The sequence below is a fragment of the Typopeltis vanoorti genome, chromosome 13 (genome assembly GCF_054136105.1).
Source record: "Typopeltis vanoorti isolate ZY-2024b chromosome 13, IOZ_Tvanoo_1.0, whole genome shotgun sequence".
Classification (NCBI taxonomy): Eukaryota; Metazoa; Arthropoda; class Arachnida; order Uropygi; family Thelyphonidae; genus Typopeltis; species Typopeltis vanoorti.
This window is the reverse complement of record NC_143561.1, coordinates 72,393,603-72,408,802: the sequence shown is the minus strand read 5'-3', so window position 1 is coordinate 72,408,802 and position 15,200 is coordinate 72,393,603. Positions and strand designations below refer to the sequence as shown.

At 33.6% G+C, this 15,200-nt stretch overlaps 1 protein-coding gene across 1 annotated transcript in view; it reads left to right on the top strand.

The window, feature by feature from the left end:
• LOC150100281 (proton channel OtopLc-like) overlaps positions 1-15,200 on the top strand; it is a 52,790-nt gene that overhangs the window by 2,908 nt on the left and 34,682 nt on the right. The window contains exon 2 of the mRNA XM_090402930.1: positions 2,426-2,498. Within this exon, the coding sequence (XP_090259056.1) occupies positions 2,443-2,498 (56 nt within the window). The 5' untranslated portion in view covers positions 2,426-2,442. The remainder of the gene's footprint in view (positions 1-2,425; positions 2,499-15,200) is intronic.

Here is a 15,200-nt window from a genome sequence, read left to right as displayed (position 1 = left end):
TGATAAAAAATTTTGCCAGCTACACTTTGCGAGTATATGTTTAGGGTAGAGAAAACAAGATATAGGTGAACCAGATCACATATTCTTATACCACAGTATTCAATGTACGATGATGATGAACAGCCTATTTTTCTACCCACTGTAGGGTGAAATCCTCTCCCATTGCGGGAGATTTTGGATTTACTACTCCCATGGTGACCCAGTCCATATTGGGAGAGTATATCTATACTTGGGTGAAGGAATGTATGAAGGTGAAAGACAATCACAAACATCCATGCCTACGCAGGATTCGAACTCGCAGCCTATTCACTGGAGAGCCGATACGCTAACCACTCGGCCAACCAGGCCGGCATTCAATGTGTACTTCTCTATATATATTCAAATATTTAGTTTGATTTTAATTATTACTTTTTTCTTTCTAAGATCGTTAAATCCAAGAGTCAGATACCTTCCTCTTAATTCCATTTCAGCGGATTTGCAACATTAATAATTATGATAAGTTAATAAATTAAATCTCACATGTCACTCGCGTTGTTGTATCCTATAATATTATGTATTTATTTTGTTTAATATTGGTCACATTCTTTAGATTTATAAGGAGAAAAAACTTCCGTTTATCCGGGAAGGATAAACGTTTATTTCACTTATTATATTTGTTCATCAGAGGTTGAAAAAAAAAAAAAAAACATTAAAATTGTTTTCCATATGCAATTTGTTTTGTATAAAGAATTTTTATAAACGATCCATGTATTCATCGAATATGATAAATTATTTTTTTTAGTAAAGTATGCATTAAATTAATGTGATAAATGATTTGCATAAATAATGCTCATGCTTGCTTTCTCTCTCTCTCTCTCGCTCTCTTCATGATATCTTATTTCATACAATGCTCGATTCAAAACATTCTTCTCCTAGACCGATGTATTACACAAAGCTCATCTGATACATTTTGCATTTTTTCTTTTCTCTGTTACCCCTCCCTTCCTCTCCCAGATGATATTTTAAGAGCAAGATTAGCTGCATATTGTACTTTTTTTCCCTTTCAATTTTAATATTTTTTCCGTAAACCAATTCACTTTCTATATGAAAACCGATTACATGCCCTGTTTAGTAAATGCTGCAAACAGACAGCAAGCTAGTGTACATCACCACTTTGCTGTAAGTTCTGAATTTAAAATCTTTACCTTTGATATTTTGAATTAATCGTTATGTTATGTTCAATGCGCTCTAAATAATAATAAAACATACAGAATGGCTAAACCATTCTGCCAGAAAAAAAGATAGAGCTACCTGGATTAATATACCGGGAAATAAATAAAATCCAAATGATAAACACATACATTACAAATATCTAAAATCCACAATAAATCAGCTGTTTTACCGCAATTACAAAAATCCTAAAATTTTAGGAAGGATGTAAGAGTTCCTTGTTTTTTTCTTTTTTCTTTTTTTTAATTAAACATATCTTTTGAAGATATTTTGCGGAGTAGGCAAAAATGCAATGACTTCTGGGAATAATTTCTCTCCATGTTTATTTTTATTTATTTATTTTTTATTTTATTTATTTATTTATTTATTTATTATTATTATTATTATTTTTTTTTTTTTGTATTCATTACTAGTGAGGAAGTCTCAGAAGCTTTTATTTTATTTTATTTTATTTTATTTTCTAGAATTAGTTTAATTTGTTATAAATCTAAATTCACGTGTAATTTTCTAGTATGTGTACACCTTATTTCAATCTAGAATGTATTTGTTACAATTCTGGTAATATAAACTGTACATTATTTCTACTCTGCTGGCATAGTAGCTTCTTTGCAATAAAAATAACAAAGAAATTAACCAAGACAGAAATATCATAATTAATACTATAATAATTGTACACGTTAACTAACAGAAGTCATTGTTTCTGTTTCCTTGAATCTATATTAACAAGGACGAATTACGGCAGTCCTATAGCAGCAATCCGTATACTATAGACGTAATATTGTAGCTACATCCAAGCAAGTCTTGTTTCATAACCATAGCAACCAAAGAACACAGTTGCTATGGTAACTTTAGTGTCGACATCAGTGGTTAAAAAGATTTTGCACTGAATAAAATTCAAAACCTTCTGTTCCTTCTCAAATTATATATGCGTTTTAACATAGTGCATATTCTATGCACCATTTTTTTAAAATTATTATTTTTTTTTACGGTGCATACATCGCATCTCCTCATCGGGAGGTAATCAAAAAGCTCTATGCAGTGAAATTACAAACTCACAAGCACATTTTTCTCGCCAAGTCTTAATTACTGAAGTGCTTTAAACACTTCTCTCCTTCCTTTCTGCTATTTGTATTGTGTCTCTTTGTCTGTTCCTTCCGCTCTCTTATCGCGCGCGCCAACACGTCACCTTGTCTTACCCGTTCCGCTACTGTTACAGGTGATAGATGTGAAGCTATGGCCGAATCACGTGACTTCGAGATCGATATCCCTCTGCCTCCAGTAGTAGAAAGGTAAGCACTGTGTCATGTTTTGTTCGTTCTAGTACAATGTCAGTCTTGGTGTTCTTTTCCAGAATGATTAAATACTGTAGCGTGGTTTGATGTGCAGTTCTGTCTCTTAGGAGCTGCACACTCAGACAGGAACTGAACAAAACAACCTTGCCATATTCATAATTGAACTTTTCACATCATATTAAAAGAGTACTGATTTTTTTTTCCCCTGAGTAAATTTCAAGTAAAATTCTTTGAAATCACGATAGGGAAGGTCTCTAGAATGATGATTCAAGCAGTTTCTATTTACAAAGTAAATATAATCGATTATAAATTAGAATTCTCTCGATACAATATTGAAAATACAATATTCAATATCATACTTTCAAGAATTGTTTTAAGCAAAAAGCCATTTGATATTTATATAGTTAAAAGGATGTTTTAGAAAACTCGAGGATGCAAAAATGAGATAGCATGATCGAACTCGGCGTAAGTAACTTATATATAAAACTGAATTATAAATGTTATTGCTAGCAAGATATTAAGTAATAAACTTTAAGGTGACATTTCTGAATTCGGCATTTATACAAAAACTCGAGAAAAATACATTTTATGTGATACGTTGATTTTAATATTTTCACCACCAGTTTTGAGAATATTCATTACACATCAATACATCCCAGTACTAAAATCACTATTATTTTTGCAGAAAAAGTCACAATTGGTTTTCAACGATGAACAGCAAAATGTAAGGTTATATTTATTTTTCACCAATCTATTCAAAGAATACATATGGAAGAAATGTTGGTCCAGAAGATGAAACTGAAAAGAGTGAATGAAGACGAAGAAAACAGATGAAAATGAATTCAAGATTGATGATGAATAGTTAACAAAATACTCTCTCTCTCTCTCTCTCTCTCTCTCTCCCTCTCCCTCTCTCTTTTATATCTCCCACTTTCAAAGACCACAAAGCCTTTCTAAAAAGAAAAGGATAGTAGCCTTTTGAAGATCCAATTCATTCCTTTTAGAAAGGAATTTGAAATGAATCTAAACGTGGCCGAATCGAATGAGGGTTGGTTTTGGATCACTGCAGTGTATTTGTCTAAAAATACCTAGGTATAGAATACCATGGCACTTGCGACGTCTTACATAAGCCAGACTGGCTGAAGCTATTAATAAAAGATTAAGACAGTGTGAATGTCCACTCATTACCGACAACCATTACGTAGACTGGTCTACAGCAACGATCCTATTTACACATACCGAACTACTGAATTAGAAACCTTTATGCTGGTGTACGTAGACGTCACTTACGCAGCGTATATATACAAAATATTTGGTCACGTGCGTCATCACGTGTTCTACCCAACTATATAAGAATGATACTGGTCAATAATCGCTAATACTGTTGATCGCAATGGGGAAAAACAAAGGATCTTTCGGAGTTCGATAAAGGGCTTATTGTGGGTGCCCGTCTGGCTGGAGCCACGATTTTGAAAACAGCAGAGCTTACTGGTTTCTCAAAAGGTGAGATATTCCGGATGTTTAATCAGTTGAAAAATAACCCACTTTTGTCTAAGAGGCATAACTATGGTTCTGACAGAGTCTGTCAGGAATGAAGGCTATTCTCGACCCATATCTCACCGAACTATGCCCAGGGAATTGAAGAGAATCGGTATTGGCAATCGCTAAAGGAAGTCCAACATGGTATTAAATATGTTTCTAATTCAATTTATGCCTAATTACCTTTATCAGTCCATTTCTAAGTTATAGATATTGTCATGAAAAATTCGGTTGTGTGTAAATTGGTCTAGATTGTGAATTAAGTGGTTTACATCTGAAATAAAAGAAAATTTACATTTGAGCTAAAATAGATTTAAAAACTGGTACTGAGTAAAATTTAATCAATAATTTCCTCTTGCAAAATAATCAGTTCATTTCACTTATATCGATCATGTTCTAAAAGGTTAGTTGTACTAAATAACGTCGGCACTCAATGTGGATGATAATATAAATATAGGCTAAAAATTTTCAGATTCTAAACTATTCAATTGGATTATTATTATTTTTTTAATATACATAATTTTCTAATCACTTTATGATAATTATTCTGTAGTAATAAACTAGATGACGAGATTTGCAGATTGATATCGTAATGATTCTTATATTTACTATAAATATATTTTTCATTTATATTTCAACGTTAAGCTGCATCGATGTCTCCAGATAAACTGAATTTTTCTACAAATTTGTTTGGTTTTTTACAAAACCAAACAAATAATTTGCTAGCTCATTATCGTTATTTATTTCGGATAATTTTTTTACTGTAGGATACGAGGGAGGGGGTAAAAGTTCTGATAAACACCTAGAATAAAAAGTACTAGTTTGTGCAACAAGGGAAAGACTTTTTTTTCTCAGAGGATTGCAAATGATGCAGCAGCGTTGTAACAAGCGTATAACACTTCGTGGGAATATGTTGAAGAATGTATAAGTTACATGGTTCTACCTTAATTCCTTCATGGTGATTATTGTAACTTTTCAGCACACCCTCGTATGTAAACTAAAAGGTAAGAAGCAAGAGAGATGAAAACATAAATATTCAAATAGATATCCACTAAAAGAAATATCTAAGATTCATTTATTTATTTATATTGAAAACTAGTATTTAAAAATTATGTGTCTCATAAATAAAATACCTGTGTACAGTGCATAACTTCGCTTCAACTCGTGTAGCACAGTAACTGATAATGCCTACTCTCTTCCACCTATTGGTTGGAGTACTGGGGTTACATATAATGGAATTTCACATCGATGATAAAAGCAGAAAATTTTTACCCTACCTAAGAGAAAAAAAGTCGATGAAAATACATATATGCACATCTGCACATACTATTCTACCTAAAATTGAATTGCATTCATTTGGCAAAAAATACAAATAAATATAGCTACATTTTTCAGTTTTACTGTGAAAGCACCATATTAGGCCATATGACCTATTCCAAATAAATGCTGTGTGCTGTGTCTGCGCTGGAGTCAATAGCAAAGTAATGTGTTGATAATCTTCTTAAAGAGCTGGAAGAAGCAAGAAGAAAGGCTCTTTATGGAAAAGGAGGTTCAACAGAACTAAGATAGGTGGAATAAGAGGCGACTGAGAGTGCAGGTTCGTTGAGGCTGCAGTTCAACTGTAGACTCATCGAACCTGTTCTTGCAGGTTTAGTAGAAATGGATGCCCTTTCAGGTGAATAGTAACCATCGAAATATGTATGGAAGAGACACAATACGGAAACTGATAGTCTACGACAAAACGGCTGAAGAGAGTCTCTGTAAAAGAAGTCATCAGTCAATCGAACCGCTGTCTTCTGGACTATATCAAGAATTTTTAGAGGTCTTTGAAAGGCCAGGCTCCACGTCAACTGGACCCAAGACTAACGGGGGGGGATTTTGTTTACAGACGAGTCCCGATTTGCTTTACAAAACGATACCAGTCGTGCTTTGATCTAAAGAGAACAGGAAACGTTATCATCCCTCTAATATCCGTGAAAGGCACACTTATAGTAGAGGTGGAGTGATGGTTTGGGGAGCTATCGGCCTGTATGTACTGGACCTCTATGTTGGTCCGTATGCGGATGCGATAGAGGAGACATTTATTCTACAATACGATAATGTTTGTCCTCATTAAGCGAAGCTCGTTGACAGATATATTCAAGAACAGACTATTGTACATATGGACTGACCAGCGATGTTTCCTGACCTTAATCCTAATGAGCATGTCTGGGATGTTTTAAGTAGATGTGTTGCTGCACTCAACTCCCACTTCCTAAAACCTTGAGGGACTTAGGAGAGCTTTGCAGGAGCAATGGTTGTTATTACCAACTGATCTCCTGGACACCATTCCTAACAGTATAAAACATCACTGTGAGGGTTCAAACGTCATAGCGCGCGTTTATGATATATCATCAACGAGTTACTTTATTTTGTGCAATTTTCCTCGATGATTAGTGTAGTTGAAACCAAAATTGAAACAATTTGACAACTTTTAATGTCGATCCATACCACTTGTGAAAATATTAATATCAGTCGGGATTATTTTGCGAACAAAAATGTCCGTATGAAATCAAAATTGAACCCCACGAACATCTTGCTGTGTACATTCTAAATCTCCTCTGATTCTCGTTTATTTATTTTATTTTTTCAATTCCATCTAGCCACAGAAAGGAATTATTGCAATATATAATTTTGAAATGATTTCCCATTCTCACTACAAATGATACGATTGCAATAAAAAGTGTAATTTGTCGTCTACTGCAGAACATGTTCGGCCTATGGGCAAGTGATGTAAAAGCAATTGTTTTTTTCGTGAGGGGAATGAGAATTTCTTCCCTGCAGGGTTAGGTAGATCATCTAGAAATACGTGTAGATAAACAGTGGTGTATTTTCTTTGCAGTCCGTATTTTCTTTGATTGTGAAACATGTTTTCGAGGTATTCCAAACTATAGTTTTTCTTATAGTCTGGTAAGTGTTAATAATAATTGCTGTCATTTTTTTACATGCTACAACGTTTTCTTGAAAATTCCTTTTTTAAAAGTTGTTCTTGTCTTTTATAAACCTCCATTTCTTCCTTTTTTTTGTCTCAGTATAGTTGCTGACTGTTTCTTTATTATTATTATTAATATTTTTTTTATTGCCAGTAGGAATAGTTGACAGACTACTTCTATATTTCGAAACCCGAAACCGGCCTTTTTTTTGTGAGATTAACTCCAGTAAGGTGGTGGTTATTTCTGTAACATTCTGTCATTGGTCATTGGTTATTTCTGTAACATTCAGAACAAGTGACCTAGGAATTCCATCATGGTTCTTTTATAAAGCAAATGTCTGTTGCTTAAAATAAATATAGTGATTTATTTATTTTCGCCCTTGTTTGTCTTTTGATTCACGCCCCTGAAAGAGAAATTTTCCTTTTTTTATGGAGTAAAGAAAACGAAAGGAGAAAAGAAGGAGACAAAAATACACCTACAATGAATGGTTTTTGCAAACAAACCAAAAACGGTATAAAACGAGGAAATTATAAATTTGGCTTACAAGCCTTCCATAGTGGGATTCAATGAAAACATTGGTAGCAGTAGGATGGCTAAAGGCGAAAATCTGTATGGCGGATAAAAACAAATAGACGATTGGTCTTTAAATCAGAAATTAACGGCAATCTTTATTTAATTGTTTTAGATTAATCTTACTGCTGAATGCGAGTACAAATGTAAACATGAACCCTTATTGCTATTACATATTAGGTATTTGAACTTGACTATCCAGTTGTTTTGCTAAAGTAACTACATCAACTATAATCAGGAACATGGCAATTCCTGATTATAGCTATCAAAGCCAAGTTTGTTTTACTACAACAAAGCATATAGGAGTGTCGGTTCACATTAAGAAATGACGAACCCCTATCCATATCAAAGACTTTCCTAGTCACTTCAAAAGTTCTGCACAGTGTATCCCTGTTATTAAACCAAACATTTATTTAAGAAAATACATGTAGAGTCCTTCAGTATAATTGTCCGTTCTACCTAACCGCTACTGCCCACTGTTTGGGCAAGTTTGGTGTTCCTCTCAGCAATTTTTTTTTTTTTTTTTTTTTTTTTTTTTTTTTTTTTTGTTCATGATAAGTTAAGTCATTTCAGCTGAATCTCATCAACGGTAATGTAGCGCTTCCGTAAAATGTCTTGCAGAAACTTCGTTCTATTTTGTGCTGATATGTTTTTTTTTGGACAAGAAATTGGATGTTTCTACTGAAAGGGTTGACTTTTTAGTTCTGGTTCAAATTCTCGTATCCATATTTCGCTGTAGCAAGTCTTCTTTGACATATGTTTTTAGTGGGGCACCACATTCATGCAGATATAATTCAGCGAGATAACTCATTTCTCTAGGTAAAATACCATTCTTAAATAAATACTCTCCAAGTCTAAAAAATTTAACACTGCGGTTACCGTCATACGTTTGATCACGTGCTTGGAAGTAAGTTGAAAGTAATGCTTTAGAAACTTAAATAATGAGTTGTATTTGTACTTGTTATGTCTGTGCATTTCGGTTAAAAGGGCAACATAAAATTATTACCATGTGTCGATCGCAGGCATAACAATGAGCGAATTCAGGGTCCAAACGGCTATACGCGGTGTTTTCTTAAGGAGAGGGTACTCCAAAAACTATGTCAGAAAGAAAGAAAAAAAACAGCTTCAACGTTTCATCATTTTTCATGTGTTGCACACCTTTCCAAAAATAGACCATCTCCCAACTGTTCTATGACTGTCGAATACCAGTTTTTGAATTTCTTGTCAAGAGATAAAGCAATCAATCATTCTTCAGTCAGTCAACTATTTACATTTGTTGAAACAAGGCTTAGTGTTTTTATTATTATTATTATTATTATTATTATTATACAAAGCACTATGCCAAAATATACTAAGATACGCTATAACAACGTATGCTTTCTGTGCACCCTACTAAATAGATTAATATCGTTACAGTATAAAATGATAAAACTGATCTTTTGGGAAGAAAGAGAAAATAACGACCTTATATACATTGCAATGTCAGAACACAAAATACTGACAGCAAAGCATTTATGTCACTATACAACTTTGCTAAAACATTATTTCGATGCCACCTACGGGACATTCAGAAATACATACCGAATAACAAGACCTCAGACAACTAATTATATCACATATAAATACAATAATCACTACGGAAAGGCCACGCGAAACTTCTACATCCCAGATATGATAAACAAATTACCTTTTGAATACAGAAATCTTACAAACTACAATAGCCTGAAAAGAGCTCTAAGGACATACTATGAACAAGAAACACGCACCCAAAATACCCTACAAACTTAAGGAAACACAATATATTTCTTCAGGCTTCCAATTCAGCGACGCATCAAGAATCCCAAGTTATCGTGTGTGTGTGTGTGTGTGTGTGTGTGTGTGTGTGTGTGTGTGTGTGTGTGTGTGTGTGTGTGTGTGTGTGTGTGTGTGTGTGTGTGTGTGTGTGTGTGTGTGTGTGTGTGTGTGTGTGTGTGTGTGTGTGTGTGTGTGTGTGTGTGTGTGTGTGTGTGTGCGCGTGCGTGCGTGCGTGCGTGCGTGTGCGCGCGGGCGCGAATTTCTCAATCAACGGCTGCAGTGGAAATCAAACTTATTAAACACTGATTTGATTTCGTAGCTTCCCAACACAGCAAACAAACCAATAAATAATAACTAACTGGTGTCATCCTCAGATAAGCTAACAAGTAAGCTTCGAGGATGAAAGCTAAGAAATTTTATCTCATCCAAGATTTAAAAAAAAAAGTATGTACCATATGTAATCAAACACATATAATGTACGTATCACATGTAATCAAATGTATGTAATGAATGGATCATATGTAATAAAAAAAATATTATTATTACTACTACTTTCAAGAAATGAAAATGGGATTATTCTTATACTGTAATTAAATATTTAAGCGAGGTATCTTTCCCGCAGTTTGTAAGGATATCAACCCTAAATGTGACATTAAGCAGCGTCGTCCTTTCAGAGACTATCTGCTTCTGATCTTATCTTAGAAGTCGCCCACTTATTATATATATATATATATATATATATCACAGAATACTACAACAATTTTATGCACATTATACTCCTAAAAACCTTGTTATATGGAATTTAACAGATCTTGTTATTAATGAGTTTTTTAATATACATGAGATTCATTTACACTCACTCTCCTCCCTTCCTCCCTCTCTCGCTTTTTTGCATCCCATTGCGTTTCTTTTGGATTCTGTATCACTCCAAACGAAGATCGTCCTGCGATCTTCATCTGAACTCTTTAGCAAGCAGTGGACTAATAATCTTCATCGACTTTCATCAGAAGTTCGGTAGCAAGCAAGCAGTACAGTAATTATCTTTACGCTATCTTCATCTCGGTTTCTACAGCAAATAGTAAACCAATCATCACCATTCGATCTTCATCATAAGTCTTATTGAAAACAATAGAACACGGCTGCCTTTCAGCGATAGTGTTCTTTGATCACATTGAATTTGGCGACTGTAGTGAAGAACATTTGGAGCTACATTGACTTAAGTTCTATATTTCGAATGTAAGTCTTCAATATGTTTTATGTTATCTTCTTTCCGAGTTACAAGTTGATTATATTGTCCGGAATTTCCCTATCATTCAAAACATCTTCGTCAACTTCAACTAATATTCAGTCTCCTTATTACTTGTGGTTGCCGCCTAATCATTTCGGTCAGAATTGAATTTCGAAGTTGGTCGTTAGCGCTCTTTAGTTCATCTTCATCAGTGTTGGATTTCTTAAATGATCAGCGACAACGTAAATTTGAGTATTTAATGTAATAAAGTGACCAAATGTTGACTAGTGCGATTACAAATTCCAATACAGAATATTCTTAAGATATGTGACTAAACCAGGTATATTTTCAACAAATGGATTCAGACTAATGACTAGCCTACACTTCCACGTCTTTCAAACAGAAGGATGTCAGTTTTCAGCTTTCATCTAAATTTACGTGTATGATCTCAAGAAAAGTGTTTCGCCTGCTGCAGTCCTTTCGAAGTTCTTCCCGATGAAAAGGGTTTCCCATTCCTCAGGAGCGACAAAAGACAAGGTAAGCGTTATATTTCTTATATTTATATTTTTATTTTATCGTTTCTAAAGTAATTTATTTATTAATTATTTGTAATAGAACTCTGTTTGCTTTTACATCATTATCGTACTGCCTTAACGTATAGATTTCATTTTGATCTCCTTTTGAAGAAGGATAATTTTGGAGAGATTTGTCAGTGATATAGTCGGTTAACCTATGCAGATAAATTCTTTATGCAATTTTATTTCGACCGCCATATGTTTTCCAGTATCAGGATCGATTTTTATTTCCCTCTTGGAAACATCAGATGTTCTATTTGATATTTTTACTAACATAACTATTCTCTTTCGACAAAATTTGTTTCATAGACTCAAATTTTTCCTAAACTTTTAATCTTTTAATTTACTTTTTTATCTTTTCCCCCCTATTTATTATTATTATTATTATTTAAATTCTAAATCTATTTTTTTTTATCTTTTTTTTCCCTTTTCTGTCACCGGTGTGAATTCTAGTTATATCTCTTTTTTGTTAGTCTCATCTCTCTCTCTCTCTGCTGCTGCATAAGACAAAAATAGACAAAATAATAATAATAATAATAATAAATAAATAAAAATAACTTCTGTTAATCAAAAGCTTACACTTCCATGGTCTATTTCACCGTAACTATTTACACTGTTAAAATATGAACTTCATCACTTTCCAAATATATGCACAAATGATCTGATTTAAAAAAAAAATTACAACGCGAAAAAGCATTTCTGTAAATATTTCAGATATTGAATTTCACTAAAATCCGTCTTAAAATGGTTTATCTCATTATTAATCTGGATCCAAAGATTTTTGAAACACAATCGTCTAAAATCAGAGCTTTTCATATAATACAAGTAATAATTCAAGTGATAAAAATTCAAGTAATAACTTTTTTTGTCGTATGTTTCGTTCTGAATCTTCCACGTACAGCACTGTTGCATTGATAATCGAGCTCTTTTGTCATACAAGGTTGATTAAAATTCGATATCAGGCAATATTCTCTTTCAACAATTCCTCACTATTTTCTTATTCGAGCTAATCGAATAATATATTCATAAGCTGTTGGGTGAAGGTTACTTAGCTGAGAGGTCTTGCCAACTGATCTGGAAATGTGAATGCATGTTCCCTCTTATCCATTCAGTCTTGCATAAGGCAGCATGGAACATATAATTCAAGCTTCTTGTAAACTGGTTATTACATTTCAAAATAAGTGGATCCCTACTGTGAATATTTGTACATACGTCCCAGTTCCTTTTAACCGTTTGCTCATAATAATTGGTATCATCCTAAACACCGTTGCCTCTCGCTACTATTGGTCATTATCATCAAGACGCTGAGGGAAAATTACCGAAAATACTTTAGAAAATTCGCTGCGTTTAGTTTGAAAAAATAAAGTACGAAGGGTACATCCTTGTAACAGTTGTTTCGTCGAACAAAACCTTCTGTAAGGTTGCTCCAAACGGTGCTTCCTAGGATTTGATGTAATATGGTGTAAGAATAATGACGTCACGTAAAAACAAGACTGTAAGGTGAGTAATGAAGTTGATGTTGAGTTTTCAAAGGTGGTGTTTCTTCGCAGGGAGGAGATTTGCTTCCAAGTGTAATATATCTGGAAGTAAGTTTATTATTATTATTATTATTATTATTATTATTATTATTATTATTATTATTATCATTAGACCTTACTATAGTTTACATTACAAGATAAAGTTATTTTGCTATTAAATGCCACTTCAATAGAACATCCTTTTTTTTTAAGTTAAACGGGAGTTAAGGAGAGCATCACATTTATGTGCGGAGAAAATGTATTAAAACATTGAAAAACAGGAGGTTTATTGATATTTTATCTTGAACTTTTCTTACTAAAAGTCTTTAAAATGTTATTTTTAAATGAGTTTTTAAGAACTTAAGATGTGCTACAGCTTTTGCAACTTCTCATGTTCGGGATTAATAAATGAAAATGTTAATTACAATTAATTTTTTTCTTAAAATCTTAATTAAAAATTAACCTGAATATGCATCTATGCTTCTAAAGGCTATTTACAGATTTTTTTAAAAAAAAATTCGTTGTAAAAATTCACTTTTACTTCTTCATTCAATGTATGTGGCGAGGGATGCAGATGCGGGAAAGGGGAGAGAAGAATATTCCTTTCTGTAGGATATCAAAAAATGCATGCAGGCACGAGATAAGTTCTCGGAATGCAGTACAATTAGAAGAAAAAGCCTGCATTCAAATCTCATCAATGATGAACGATAGATAGGAGGCTGCTTTTTAAATAGGACCAAATTAATCTGTTTTATTTTTCCATGTAATAAGGTTTCTCCCTGCACTTTTTAATGTAAATCTCATCTAAGAAAGGTTTACAACCTTTGATGGATAGAATTTACCGGTATATTAAAAGCATGAAGAAAATCTATAATACATTACGTTAAGGGTCAAATAATCCAGGAATGCTGCTAGAAACTAAATGGAACATCATCTAATAATAATAATGATGTAGAAGATAATGAAATGAATATGCATAGAAATGTTATTACTTTGAGACAATTTGTAAACAACACACCATATTTACACAGATAACCTGACAGTTTCACTCAAATTAGCCGGCTTGTTGTCAGGGGTTCACTTTTTCTTTTCTTTTTTTTTTCAAACAGGAGATGGATTTGTATGATCGCCATATATACTACAATTATTATTTACGCGTATGCATATATTCACCTAACCGGAATAGTTAATAAAGTTATGAAAATCTTAATTTTAATAATACAGAAACAAGCAGACACTTATTCTCATTCAAGTTTATTAGCTGTAGGTCATGATAGCGTTATTTTTTTTATTATTAATTAAGTTCATAAATAAAACACGATTTTTTGTACATATACAAGAGTACTTCCAAATAAAGAATGAAGAAGTAAAATTATCAGATTAATACATCACCAATGTAACTGTGTATGGCTGATTGTTGCACATTTTATATGTTTACAAGAAAGTGGTGAAAGTAAAGAAACCAGTTTGAACAAGATATGCCTGCCTGTGGAAATATCTGTAGAAGTGCACGAAACTAAAATTGAATGCATGTTATGGAGAATGAAATGAATCAGCAAACGTGAGCATCATTTATTTGGCATCACTGTCCATCATCCAAATAGAAGAGAAGATTTTCAAGAAGTTTTGTGTAGTAACGCTAAGCGGAAATAGTATTACGTGGTAAAGACTAAGAAGCGTAGTCACGAGGACGTGTCGCTATTTGCCCTTTGGCTAAAAAAGACCTGACTTGTTATCCCAAGGTCTTTCCAAAATGCGTGATTCAAAATCACGTCCTACACGCGTCATGTTTAGAACGCAAGAAAATTTTATACGGATTTTTCAGCTGATGGTGAGATGGTTAGTGTCATACGGCGGTGGTGGTTTTTTTTCCATTCCGCAAAACAGGCGGACCCAAGAACACATACCACAGTTTACAGATATAAACTGGCCTGCTGAATATTCTATAATGTGGGCAATTGTTTGTTGACGAAGATAATGTGGTGCAGGTATGATTGAGATGTTACATCAAGAGCTCATATAGTTCCTAATCATACCTACAATTCCTATCCGATCGTGTCAACTATAGCGTCTCAAAGGCGATAGAGTATTCTAGGATGACAGCGTCCTCCATGTCGCTGAGCTCAGAATGTTTTCAAGTATTGTTCGAAGAGAATGATAGCAAGTTCTAATATACATCCTAGATAATCCAATTGCTTCATAAGCATCTCATTGAACACGGGGGAATATTCTGAGGAGGGATTAAAGAGCAGGAGTAACTGCGTACCTCAAATTCCCTCCATCCCCTTGCTAGATAAAATACACGTGATGTCATTTGTCAGGAAAGAAATAAAGATTGACCATGTTGTAATCCCTAATCTAGTTCAGCTACTTCTAGAAATTCGCCTGCACAGATTAGATGCGTAGCATAAATGTAAAAGTGTGGAAGTCATTATGTTCTTCGACCTATTTTCACGAACTGTATATTCGTGACGGACTGTAGAAACGTTAAAATCGATGCCTAG